This window comes from Equus caballus, chromosome 4 (assembly GCF_041296265.1).
Source record: "Equus caballus isolate H_3958 breed thoroughbred chromosome 4, TB-T2T, whole genome shotgun sequence".
NCBI classification, from domain to species: Eukaryota; Metazoa; Chordata; class Mammalia; order Perissodactyla; family Equidae; genus Equus; species Equus caballus.
The window spans coordinates 88,347,673-88,361,673 of NC_091687.1; the positions used below are offsets into that span (position 1 = coordinate 88,347,673).

Consider the following 14,001-nt stretch of genomic DNA (forward strand, 5'->3'; position numbering starts at 1 on the left):
GGAAAAACAACCTACCAAAGCCTATTTCTACCCTTGAGGTTTCTGAGTGGCATGACTCCATTATTCTGTCTTACCATGTTTTGCTTATAATGAATAATTTAGTTGGTTCTTTTGTTTTTTTGGTTAAGTTACACTTATTTGCCATACTGCCCCTTTACTAAATGATCAAAGATACTAATATTTCTTAAACTGTCTAGAACATGATTGTCCTTTTATGGATTAATCTGCTTATAGAGCCCCCACATGGGAAAAGCTTAAAGGGAAGTAGTCATGCTTTGAGCCCTAAAGAGAAATCTTCTCAGTAAGGGAAAGGGGAAGGAATTTTCCCTCCTAAACCCTCAAGAAACTCTAAAATAAAAATAATTCCAAATGCAATCATGTAATTTTCACATTTTTACTTTATCTCATTTCACCCTCTTGACCACCCCACAAGGCATTACTCTTATTCCTGATTTTCAGTTGGGAAACTAAGAAGTCAAGTACATTGTTCAGTCATATCCATTGATTCAAAAATAAAATTGGAGCACAGAATCCAGGTTTTTTGATTTCTAGTTCGGTTTTTGTTTTGTTTGCCTGTATGTTGTACTATTATCTCCTCATACTTTCTAGATTAACTTCAAATTGTGATGGTAATCTCTCCTCCAAAGGCAGCCCAGACATAAGTAATCTCTCAGGATAAAAGCCAGGAGAGTCTTTACCTTCAATCATAAGTATTTATTGTGTGATTGTTATATGCCAGGTGCAGTTCTGGATGCTTGGCGTCACTGCACAAAACAGGCAAAAATTCCTGCCCTCATGGAGCTTACATTTTAATGAAAAGAAAGACAATAAGCATAATAATAGTAAAATTTACTTCTTTTGTTAGAAGGTGAAAGCACTTTAGCAAAAAGAAGCAGCAGAGCATGGTAAGGGGAATCAAGAGTTCTGGGTTGTAATTTTAAGTAGAGAGATCAAGGTATAAGCTTCATGAAGAAGGTAATGTTTGAGCAGACCTAAAGGAATTAGCCATGTGGATTTTTAGGTAAAGAGCATTTCAAGATGAGAGAACAGCTGGAGCAAATGCTCAAAGGTGGGGGTGTGCCTAGTCCGTTTGAGGATCAACAATGAGGGCAGCGTGGTTGGAGCAGAATGAGCATGGGACAGGGAGGAGTGGAAGATGAGGTCAGAGAGGTAATGGGTCAGATCTTATGTGGCCTCATAGGCCATTGTAAGAACTCCTGATTATGTTCTGAGAAAAATAGGGAGCCTGTGTAGGATTTATAACAATCTAACTTCTGTTTTAAAAGGATAACTTTTATTTTAAAAGGATCACCCTGGCTGCTGTGTTGAGACTAGACCTAGTTTTGCAGGTATTGCTAGATACCCCCAGTATCTGCTGCTGGTACTAGCCAAGAGGCCGTCTCTCAAACGTCTTTGTGTTCTTCTTAGTAGAAGGTATATGACTACACTAAATGGTCCATAAAGGGAGACGCTTAGAAGGGCTTTGGAAAAGTTAAATTACTCAGCCTTTGATGATAGTGTCACAGGGCATGTAAAATGAAATTTAAGGAAATAGCAAACTCAACTAATTATTGAAACCAGAATGTTCATTCACTATTTAGCCTAATTGTATTGAATACTTGCTCTGCTCTGTGCCGAGTGCTAATTGGCTGAAGAAAGAGCAGTGAACAATATGCCTGCTCTCCTGAGCTTATATTCGAGTGTGGGAGACAAACAATAACCAAATAGTTATTGTCAGTTAGTGCCTAGTATTGAAGAAAAACAGCAAGGTGAGGACTTGAGGATGTTATTTTAGTTAGGGTGATCAGGGAAGGTGTCTTTGAAGGAGATAACATTTGAACAAAAACCTGAATGAATTGAAGGAGCAAGCCATCTGAGCATTCTATTCAGAGAGAATGGTAAAAGGTAAAAGATCCTAGGTAGAAACGTGCATAATGTGTTTGAGAAACAGAAAAGATGCCATTGTGGCAAGAACAGGATGGGCAAGGGCATGAGGATGAGGCAGCTCAAAGAGGTAGTGGGTTATATAGAGTTTTGTAAGTGATGGTAAGGACTTTAGATTTTATTCTCGATACAGGCAAGCCATTGGAAGGTTTTGAGCATGTGGCTGACAAAATCTGACATATGTTTTAAAAGATTACTCTAGCTGTTGTATAAAGAAGACACTTTTGGAGCTTGAGTAGTCATAAGGACAACAGGAGGCTCTTTCAGTATTTCCAGTGATAGAAGGTGGTAGGTTGGATTAGATGGGTAAGCAATGGAGGTGATAAGAAGTGCTATACTGTATTGTGAAGGTTGTAACTAATGGGATTTGCTCAAAGGATTGGATGCAGAGTGTGAGAAAGAGAGGAGAATCACTATAAGTCTACTCAGTGGAACTGCAAAGGAGAATGATTCCATAAGTTTTTAGCCAGATATTTTAAGTAATCTAAAATTTGGTGGGGTTTTTTGGTAGGAATTTATAGTTTCACCTGACCCTGAGATGTTGACTGCTGCATTTTTAGGAAGGAATAGCTCATCAAAAGAGTTGGTCATTTAGAAAGCTGCATTTTTTTCTGAGAACTATTAATGCTGTGAATACTTAGGGAAGCTGTGATAGGGATTGTGCTCTTAGCTGCCCTTTGGCCATGTCTTTTTCTCACATATTTCCTTTCTCTTGAAAACAGACCTGCTTACCCATATGCATCAGATAGACAGCCTGAATGATTGTAAGCTTCACAATTCAAGTGGTTAAACCATTATGTACACATGCTTTAAAAGTTTTTGCCAGCCAAAGAATTACAACCTGAGACTTGCTATTGACAGTATTTTGCGGGACTGGAACCACAGTTCTTTTCCCTGAAAAAAACTTATGTGCACTGTTCAAAATCAAATAATACCTATTTGTGCAAGTATAATAACTGGCTAATTTACAGTGGGATGTACACCTATTTTGGGAAGGTAACCTGCATAGGGAACCTTTTTCCTGGTAGATTGCTTAGTGCTTGTAAATCCACAGAAAAGACAACTGGATGTCTTTAAGAGAAATCCCTGTAAAACTATGCTGGCCATAGGAAACCCTTCTCTTGAGGAGTCTAACTGCCAAAGAGACTTTTTGGGGGGAAGGGGAGTGGGGTGAGGAAGACTGGCCCTGAGCTAACACCTGTTGCCAATCTTCCTCTTTTTGCTTGAAGGAAGAGTGGTCCTGAGCTACCATATGTGCCCTTCTTCCTCTATTCTGCATGTGGGTTGCCACCACGGCATGGCTGATGAGTAGGTGTAAGTCTGTGCCCGGGATCCAAACCCACGTTGCTGAAGTGGAGTGTGTCGAACTCAACCACTACACCACTGGGCTGGCACCTCAAATAGACTTTAATAGGTTATTTGGGCTGCCTGGACAGTGCTAGAGATAATTTAATCGAATTTCTCTTCAAACCTATTTTAAACTGACCCTCAGGTCTTTTGCTTGCATCGTAGCCATTCCAGTGCCCTGGTAAACTGCCTCTCCTAAGCACTGATCATTTTATGATGTTCATAAGAAGTGTCCTTTCCTTGATTCCACCAAATCTTTTTTCCCATGGAATACTTCCTAAGACAGGAGTCTCTTGTTATCATGGTGTTCGCTCTTGACTCCCAATCACCAAGAATCCTTGTCCTCTGGAAGATTAGGCTTGTGAGACACCCAGAACTTCAAATACTTTAAAGTCCCATCATCTCAATAAAAAAAATGCCAGTGTCACCAAGGAGTATCTCTCGACTCTATGTGGTTATTGCCCTCTGTGGTGACATTTCTAAAGTCTTAGGGATTTACCTTCTATATGCTTAACTTCCCAAAATGGTCTGTTTGCTTAAATTCTTTTTAATTCTATTTACAGTAATTATTTATAAAATTTGTTTTTAAAATTTGAATCTTAAAGTAATACTTGCTTAGTTAAAAATTTTAATCAATATAAATGTATTTAAAGTAAGAAGTAAAAAATTTATAAGTCTGCTGTTCAAGGTGACAGACTTTCCATCCTAGAACCGTGACCCAGTTTGTAACCTTTTGGAGAAGGCTACAGCACTGGTAAAATGCTGCTATGACTTACTGATGCCGCCATTTGGCCACATTTTGTCACTATGCCAACGGGAGCGGTTCCTCCAATTCCTGCTGAGATCCCTACAGCTATTCAGAGCTTGAAAAGAATAGTCAGTAGTGCTCAAACTGGTAGCTTTAAAGAGCTCACAGTTAAGGAAGGTCTGCTGAATGTTTTGATGGCTACTGAGGTGTGGTTGTGGTTTTGTGTTGGTGAGATCATAGGGAAATGAGGCATCATTGGCTATAATATTTGAAGACCGATCTTTAACATCTGTTTTTATTGGGTTTATTATTTGAGTGTTCTTGGACCATGTGTGATCATACTGGTATTTGAATAAAATAAGATGATGTGTCAAAAAAATTTACAAAATTGAGGTTATTGTATATTGTTCTGCAACTTGATTTTTTCACTTAACAATAATGATTGGTTTCCACGTTAACACATATAGATCTTTTTTTAGAGTTGCATAATATTCCATTGTGTGTAATTATCCTAATTTATTTAGCTATTCCCTTGTTGATTTACATTTTTTTGCTGTTACAGATAATGCTGGATTGAACATGCTTGGGCACTTATATTTCTGAGCTTGAGCAAGTGTTTCTATAGGATAGAGCCCTAAAAGTAAAAATGATTGGTCAAAAATTAGGTACATATAAAATTTTGTTAGCTACTTCTAAAATGCCCTCTAGAAAGGTTGAACCAATTTATGAAACTTGACATCTTAAAAAATTTTGTCTTTCCTGTATACCTAATAAAGAAATGGTCCAGACCAATGATACAGTGTGGAATATATGGAAATATAATTATGTCTATCTTTCCCATTAGATTGGTAATGAAAAGAAGATACAGTCCTTGTCCATAAAAAGCTCACAGTCTAGTAGAGCAGTCCACAGTCTTATGTATAGCAGTGTTCTTTACTACAATGTCTGGAATATAGTATGTACTTAGTAAATGATTATTGTGTAACTAAAATGTTTCTCTTGATTTGTCTGAAATCTACTATTTGGCAGAACTTCTCAGTTTTACTAACTTGAGCCAATGGGTGGTCTTAGAAGGCAGACTCCCTTTCTATTTTAGGCATTGCCTGTTGGAAGAAGGAAGTTACTGCCTTAAGTCTAAACCCTGTGACTGTTATTTGATTGCTGCTGTTAATAAACTTAACATTTCTTCTCTTGTTCTCGGAATATACAATATACAGAAATGGAAGGAGGGTGAGCCACTGGGAGCTTTACTCTACCGTTAAGCATTCCTCTAAAGACTACCTCACATTTGCACTTAGGTCACAAAGCTTCTGTAACTTTAGGGTGAACCACCATCATTGAGAAGGTGGAACCTGGGACAATGGGACATGAGGGCAGAACCTTGGGCCCCAGCATGCTATGTTTAGGACATTCAGCCTTCTCTAACTAATCTCACTCAGCTCTGCTCCTCCTTTTCTCTGTGTCTTCAGCACTTACGTATTCAGTTTGCACTGTATTAATTTGCACTTATTTGCATGTTGCTTTGTAAGTATTTTAAAGGCTTTTTTTCCCATCACATATGTATTGTTTTGTGTCCCCAACTAAAGTATGAGCTTTTTGAAGGCAGAAACCATGCCTTTGGTTTCTTTTGTATTTCCCATAGCACCTTTTACTGTGCTCAGCAGAGAGTGGGCGTACAGTATATGTTGTGGAATGACAACCTGAGTGATCCCTCCCTGGCTGGGCCTAAGATTAAATTCCCTGAAATGGAACAGTCCTAAACAACCCAGGACAGGTATTCTTATCTGGCATGTTGATTGCTCCTTTCAACTTGCTGTTTGAAATGGCTCCGTTCAACATCTTTCCATCCACAAAGTGGGACTTGGCATGGCTGATGATGTGCTTGCTGTATGTATTCCAGGCGAGTCTACGGACACCAGAACTGACCTGGGAGCGAGTGAGATCCCAGGTTGACCATGTAATATGGCCTGATGGCAAGAGGATAGTATTGCTGGCAGAGGTAAGACCTGAGGCTGGTAAGAGAGATTTACCCCTGACAGGAGAGACCGGAATACCCAAGTCCCTTCCGCCTCATGTCCTCTTATACTTTCAACTCCTCTCGAGCACAAGTTTAAATACTTTTCCAATGGATTTTACATCTAACTGTGAAAGGTTTTTTCATTCAGCAATTAAGAAACTATTTTGGTTCCCCACTTTTCACCAATTATCCTGTCTCTCCATGTCATTCTACAGCTTGAGTCAGATAATGACTATTACTGTGGAAGGAATTAATGGATAGAACCAATGCCATTTTGAGTGATGCTTACAAAGAGATAATGTCATTTGTGGGATGGCTTAATCAGTAAGCACAAAGTAGATATTCCTGACTGTAACTAAGACTATCTTAGGCAAGCTCTAGGAAGGTCATGTCTTTGCTGATAGGTTTCCTGTTTTTGAGTGTCCATTCCCCTGAATTGAGCCAGACATGTAGTAGGTACCTCGCTGTATATTGATTGTGTGGTCGCTATTTCCCCATCCTGGCGTCTTCTAGCTCAGAATTAACTCTTGACTTTCATTCCACTTAGCCTTCCAAGTCAATGTTTAGCCACTTTCCCTTTCTTGAAAGCTTCTCTTCCCTAGCCCTAGATTCCTCACAGCTATAATGATGCCCCCTGTTCTTACCTTGACACTTTCTCTTCTTCAAGAAAAGATACCAAAATAAAAAGGACAATAATAATACTTTTCTGGCGTTTTGATTTTCAGGCAGCTTTCTTTCCTTTTTTTTTTTTTTAATTAAGGAAATATGAAAAGTAAAAGATGTACTGTTCATCTAGGGGCCCTTAAATTTATGTTTGAGTATCTTACTGTTCTCTTCACCTTTCCTCACCTTATCTCACCTTCTCAAGTACTTTAGGGCATCTGTAAAGGAAGTGAATTATTTCTTCACAAGAAAGTAGTGTGTACGAGGAGGGGATGGACACGTTGCTAAATATTCATTAATTGCTTTGATGTCAGCCAGCTATCTGGTGACTTATTTCTAGTTGCCTTGGGAGGTCCCATCTAGTAACACTGGTGAAAAAAGCAAGCACCACAGACCACAGTTGTTTTTGGCTACTATGGTTGAGCAAAAAAGGTAGTCAAGCTTCCTAGAAAACAAAGTAGGAAAGGATGGCATTGGAGATAGTTTCTAGTTCTTGTACTTTCTGAAGCACCCACTAGAAATAAAAGGCTATCCCTGAATTCAGAAGAACCAAATTGAGGAGGAAGCAGAGAAGTCATCACAGCTTCCTAAGTCCAAAAATATCTCCCCTCACAATCTGGAGAGATTGTCCTTGGATTTGACTAGATCCTTGTTTAGGACAGTCTTTCAAAGAAATGCTGATACCTCAGAAGGAAGGTGTTCTGCAGTAGAAAGTATAAAATTGAGGAGAAATATATCCTTCCTTGGCATAAGCCTCAGTATCACATGTCTCTGTTCCTTTTTACATAATCCCAGAGATCTTTTATATTATTACCTTAATCAAATTTTTCAAGAATATATTTTCACTTAAATGTCAATCAATTAATTCCTATTAATTGAACACCTACTTTTCCATCAATGTTAGTTGGAAAGTGTTTGGAAAATGGCAGTTGGGCTCTTCCCTCATTTCTCAAAGGCCAGTCTTTGTCCTAACCCATTTGTGTCTTAACTCTTCCTCTCTAGGGCCGTCTGCTGAACCTAAGCTGCTCCACAGTGCCTACATTTGTGCTCTCAATCACTGCTACTACTCAGGTAAGCCCTCCAGAATGGGAAAGCAGTGGGCTCGAGAGGGTCATTAGACCATCAGGGTTTCACCTGATAATGGGGTAGACTGCTGTGAATGGCATGTCAGCATCCATCTCTCTGCTTTTCTAGGCTCTTGCCTTGATAGAGCTTTACAATGCTCCTGAGGGTCGCTATAAGCAGGATGTCTACCTGTTGCCCAAGAAAATGGGTAAGCATGCATTCTTCCATGACCATCCTTACCAAAGTAGTTCAGAGTTAGAGGCTAAATGAAGTTTAGGGGCATTATATTTCTTATGGAAAGAAAAAGATGTCTTTATCTTGTAAAGTAGTGGCTAAGATTCCTAGGTTCCATTCCCAGTTGATTTATCAAGTTTTCCACATGGGTTGCTTTTGTGAAGTCATGACATTTTGCTGTGATTTAGTTTACCTGCCTGTGAATTTTAAGGATTTTCTCTCTTAAAGTATCTTGTATGCAAGAATCTCAAAGGAGAAAAAAGTCTTCTCCCGACAGACAGGAATCATTTCCTACCTTGTGACATCTAACTCTAGGCTGCTAAATAGCCCCTACCAAACTTTTCTCAGACCAGGCAAGACTGCATCTTCTAACTCTGACCCCATTGTTTCAGGCCAAAGAAAGACTCTGACTAGCTTCTTTTGAAAGTTTAGTTATATGGGTGTTTTGTATAAGAGAAACATTTTGTTGTTAGTGCCATGGAGTAGATTCTGACTCCTAGTGACCCTGTGTACAGCAGAGCAGAACGCTTTTCTCTCTTTTTGCACCATCCTCTCATCTTCCAGTGCTATATCAGATAATGTTCTGCTGCTGTTCATAGCGTTTTCATGGCCAGTTTTTTCAAGTGGGTGGCCAGGGCCTTCTTTCTAGTCTGTCTTAGTCTGGAAACCCCACTGAAACCTGTCTACCATGGGTGACCCTGCTGGTATTTGAAATACCAGCATCATGGCTTCCAGCATCCTAGCAACACACAGCTGCCACAGTACAACAACCGACAGTTGAGTGGTGTGGGTCCCTGCCTGAGAAATGAAATCAGGCCATGGTGATGAGAGCGCCGAATCTGAACCACCACACCACCAGGGCTGGCTGATAAGAGAAACATTAAACTATCTTAAATTTTTAAAGAACCTGCCTCCAGCACCTGAACTGATACAGGGCATTTGTAAACTCCTGAGGCAAAGATCAGGGAATAAATCACCTTCTGATTTTGTTTTGCTTTAGCACTAGATGCATAGCAACTATTAGAAATTGACTTATTTTCCCTTTAATATATCCTTTGGAAGGATGTAAAAGAAATAGAACAGTGCGTATTCTGACTGGATGTATAATGAAGTTAGGGAAAGCAAACAAATACATAGGAAATAACATAAAATTCTGAATAAGTAGTATATATTCAGGTAAGAGAATGTAAACAGAAACCCGTAAGAACTGAGGTACTAAAAGCCAAACAAATGGTGTAATATCCTTGTTAGTCATTTCTTTCAGATTTCCCAAGGTGTTAGTTTTTCTGAGTGACCCCAAGCATAGAGGCCAAGGCAGAACCAATGCTGGAACTTCCCATCTTTTAGTCCTCCTGCTGTCCCATCCTTTCGTTTAGACTCTAAGGCTTATTGCTTCTTTCATTTCTCCCTCACCTTTCTAAAGAGAAGGAAAGGTTCAAGGCTGAAACGGCTTGTGAGGAAGAAATGTTATGGCTTTGAAAAGCACTGGGCTTGAGGCTCAAGCAACCATTCCTCAGAATTGAGGACCAATAGGCAAAAGTTGAGCATTTTTCATTTACCTCCAAGAATTGGATGGCGTCTTCTGACTTTTTAAGGCCTAGCCTGGAAAGAATAGCCAGGCAAGAGGCATGAATGCTTATAGCAGGACTTCTGTGGTCTGTTCCAGATGAGTATGTGGCGAGCCTACACCTGCCCACCTTTGATGCCCACCTGACAGAGCTGACAGATGAACAGGCCAAGTATCTGGGACTCAACAAGAATGGGCCCTTCAAGCCTAATTACTACAGGTGCTTTGGGCTCCTCAGAAAATAGGGAAGGCTGGGTAGTGAAGAGCTTCCTGCACTGGAATTGGTCTTTGCATCCATCACCATATTTACATGAACTCAGAAAACTAAACCCTCTCCCCCTCACTACCACACCCAAAGGACTCCTTGAGACCTTCTCCAGATATTAAGTAGTATTCCCTTCCTGAATTTGCCTTTCTCCATTTCACCCTCTTTTTTTTTTTTTAAAGATTTTATTTTTTTTCCTTTTTCTCCCCAAAGCCCCCCGGTACATAGTTGTATATTCTTCATTGTGGGTCCTTCTAGTTTTGGCATGTGGGACGCTGCCTCGGCGTGGTTTGATGAGCAGTACCATGTCCACGCCCAGGATTCAAACCAACAAAACACTGGGCTGCCTGCAGTGGAGCGCACGAACTTAACCACTCAGCCACGGGGTCAGCCCCTCCATTTCACCCTCTTGATAATGATTATTACCCCTTTATGAAGAAATACTGGCCTTTTTCACTGATGTGAAAAAGCATCACAACTATCTACCCTCACCGTACACTCCAGTAAAGTCCCTGCCTGCCTGTTACACCTTTAGGCAGGCCCTTCGTGTCCCAGCATCCCCACAAGCTGATAACATCACAGTCTCGTCTTTCTTTTTCCCTCCAGGTATTAAGTTCCTGTACCTCAAGCCAGAAGAAGTTTTAAGGAATAGAACTCTCAAGTCTTTTCTCCACTCCTATACGGGAAAGAACCCAGCAAGCTGCTTCTCTAATCAGCTGCCTGCCGTGCTCACTCTATATGTTAGGTTATTTATTTATTAAAATCTAGAATCCTGTGCCTGTCACCTTGGCCCAGAGTGTGGTTACTGCTCTGAGGGCTGTGAGAGCCACAGAGGACAGGCTGAAGAAGGAAAGAAATGGGGTAACAATTCCCAGTGCATCTTTTGCACATTCCCCATTGACTCTGAATCCTCAGCAATGGTCATTTTTCTCTTGTCCAAGCTCAGGAGTTAGTTCAGGGATTCCAGATTCCTTGTTCCTTGGGGTTTTCTGGAATAAATTTTCAGCATCTGCTGCCTTTCTCAGCTTTGGCCCTTCCACAGGTGAGGCCTTTTGGAAGTTACTAAATTTACATGGCCTGGGTTCCCAGCCTTGACCATCACTATCACTGCCTTCTTTATAAAATGGCTAGGAAGGAAGGAGTGTTTTGATTTTGGCAAGCTACACCAAGAACTTGGCTGTGCTTGTGCTTACTGGGAGTCTCTTTCTTTACCCAGGATTCCTTTCTTCTCCTTAAATATTTATGTCTATTTTAACACTTTCTGGTTCCAAGAGGAATTGTGCCTCTGTTGTTTCCTAAGCAGCTCTGGTGTTTGTCAGGCATTTGTTTTGCTGTCTTTCTAACCCAACTAACTTCTACTCAGGAAGTGGGGGCCAACCCCACTTTGGCCCGTAGTTTTACTTCTTTGTCATTTAACTGGATAGTTCCCCAGGAAGCTCCCTCCAGATTGGAACTGCCTCAGAAAAGGAGGACTTATTGTGAAACATTGCTTCCTGAAACTTCCTCTTATTGCCTACAACTACTTCTGAAACTGAGCAGGGAAAGATATACTTTCCAAAGGATTTGGGGCAGTAGGGCTTCGGAAATGGGACAGATCTTTCAGGTCCACAGCTTGACACTCTAAAGAAGAGGAATGTATTTATCTGTCTCCTGGGAAGGGGCTTTGCAGCTTAACTGGCTAAGCTGTACAGAGATGACAGTGTAAACTGTGTCCAGATGATCAAAGCTAGTTTAACTAGTTTGAACCTCATTAGACATTCATTCCTTTGGCCATTGCCATTAATGAAACTCAGATCTAATGTCTCTGCAATTTAGTCTTTGGGCTTTCCTCTCTGCTGGTATATGTTTTTATGTTCTGGCCTCTTCCATCTTAGGATTCTATATTTCACACGTAGTTTCTTAACTCTAACATTATAAAAAGTTAGTAATGTGAGCAGCCTGAAATTTTATGTCCCACCTGAGAGTTGGATTCATTTGGAGACTGACCTGTTAGTCTTAAGGGTTCCATTGTGACCAGATTGACTCTGAGAGTTAGAGTCTGGAATGGCCCTAGGAATCTTGGATGAAATGAGTCCCTTTTCTTCCTGCCAACCCTCTTTAACACTCTCAAGTTTGTTTGTTTTCCCATTTTTTTCGTATGCTGGTCTGCCTCAAAGTGTCAAGACCAAGATGACTCAAGGTAACCACCAGACCACCCAGGATCACTGTAATCTTCCCACTCTGATTCTCCTCCCATCCAGCCACCTTCTTCAACTTGCCCTGGTCTTCACATATACCCTCAGAGCTAGTCTGGAAGTGACCTTCCTTTTGGAGGTAGTGAGATGGACCTTGGGCAAATGGTTATTTGCCTCATTCAATACAGTATATAGGCTCAGCCCATAGAGTTTGGTTACTCAGAGGCCATATGTTATGTCTTAGCAAATACTGGAAAAGTGCCATATACATGGCTATATGCTTTCATGAAGAAGATCATAAATGCTGAAAATTCTGCTAGGCCACTCAGTTCTTTCTTTTGCCTAACCAGTTCTAATTTTTTTATTAACTAATTGGATTCCTTTAGGAAAAGATTCAGATTTTTGTACCTCATTTTATATCCAGAGCAGAGTCTACTAGGCAGATCTCTAGACTCTAGCCTATTACATTCTTAGGCCAAAAATCATAACCTGCTGCTTCTCAGAAAAGGCTGGCTCTCTATGGAGCTTACTATGTGCTTATCCTGACAGTGCACATTCTGCCTTGCTATAGTGAAGAGACCTATTCCAAATAAAAAAGGAGCCACATTGGGCTTCTAGATTAGATTGCCAGTGTTGCTACCCATGGTGAGGTATTTGCCTCTGAGTTTCAGATGATCTCTCTTCCTTTCTCTCTGGGGGCCCTGTGTCATCAACCATTAAGAACAAGGAGGCCCAGGTCTCCTGAGTATTTGGGTTCTACCTTAGTGTTGGAATTTGGTCATTATTCCCTCTATCCTTGGAATCACAACAAATGTGTCTTCTTTCCTTAAGCTCTCACCTTAGATGCATCCTATGTGTCTAGAAGCATGAGGAAGAAGACTGATTATCTCTTTGTATGTGGCCCTGGCCTGTGAGGATACTTACCATTTTCTCTACAATGAATTTGTGCTAGTTTTCAAGGTCTTTTTGCCTTCTTAATGGAAATACTCAGTTTTCTTTTTCTCAGTAAAAAAAAAAAAAAAGAGATCTGGTCTACCTTCCTTCTGCCCTCCTACCCTCCCATATGAGCACGGCTCCCCAGGGCCACATACTCCTGCAAAGCTTTTTTGCTGCTTGGCTTTTCTCTGAACAGATCTGAAATTGCTGCTCCTGTGGTTTTTCAAAATTAACTAACTGTGTCATGGTTTTAAAAAAGAAATCAAAATGCATTGTTGCATTAAGCTTTTTTAATAAAGGAAAATTATGGAAAGAAAATAGGCAACACCAGCAAATTATATGTGGACAAGTTCTAAACTATATATATACATACACACATATATATATATATATATAAATAAATCTAGTTCTCATTGTCATCTTATTGAAAGGAAATAAAACCTCTAAGGATCACCATTTCTGAGAGGTTCTTGGAAATCTTTATGTCTAAGTGATTGGTTAGATCAGCAATAATGACTATGTAATCTCAAAAGATAAATAAAATATTCTTAAAATGGATTCTTGTCTTGACATTATTCCTTGCTTCTGTTAACTAGGAATCCAGAGATGAGAGAGGTTTCTGGGCAACAGGCCGAAGAGCCTGCTGCAGGGCAAGGATGTGAAAAGCTGAAGTAGTTGCTAATAGGCATGTTTGAGTGGCTTTAGCCTTGAGATCCTTATTCCATGGTGGGCCATTCCACTAATAAATATCCCCCACTCCCCCACCCACCAGTTATGTGGGTAAAGAATCTGCTTTCTCAGAACCACCACCCTGGGGAGTTGAGAAGTATAGGTTTAAGGCAGAGAAACTAAAGCCTGTTTTTAGGTCCCCCAAGCCCTCTGTGTGCTGCCCTTAACTGGAGAGCACAGGAAGCTATGTTTTGCTATCAAAGGACCCAAAACCCAGGGCCTGACTACATCCAACCAAAGAGAAGAAAGAAATGAATTGCAGAGATTTGTCAGGTTTTGCCTGACTAAATCGGTAACCAGAGGATGTGTTCA

General features: G+C 40.4%; 1 protein-coding gene and 1 pseudogene across 23 annotated transcripts in view; both read left to right on the top strand.

The window, feature by feature from the left end:
• The window catches only part of AHCYL2 (adenosylhomocysteinase like 2), a 168,807-nt gene extending 155,289 nt beyond the window's left edge, over nucleotides 1-13,518 (top strand). For 22 of the 23 annotated variants that reach the window (XM_070265053.1, XM_070265049.1, XM_070265051.1 and 19 more), the window contains 5 exons: nucleotides 5,940-6,038; nucleotides 7,722-7,790; nucleotides 7,914-7,992; nucleotides 9,685-9,805; nucleotides 10,457-13,518. In XM_070265053.1, the coding sequence (XP_070121154.1) occupies nucleotides 5,940-6,038; nucleotides 7,722-7,790; nucleotides 7,914-7,992; nucleotides 9,685-9,805; nucleotides 10,457-10,463 (375 nt within the window). In that variant the 3' untranslated portion in view covers nucleotides 10,464-13,518. Of the gene's footprint in view, nucleotides 1-5,681; nucleotides 5,814-5,939; nucleotides 6,039-7,721; nucleotides 7,791-7,913; nucleotides 7,993-9,684; nucleotides 9,806-10,456 lie in introns of all 23 variants that reach the window. The other variant, XR_011437983.1, reaches the window with a different exon arrangement.
• Nucleotides 1,135-4,463, top strand: LOC102148992 (ATP synthase subunit g, mitochondrial pseudogene; annotated as a pseudogene).
• Nucleotides 13,519-14,001: the final 483 nt, after the last annotated feature.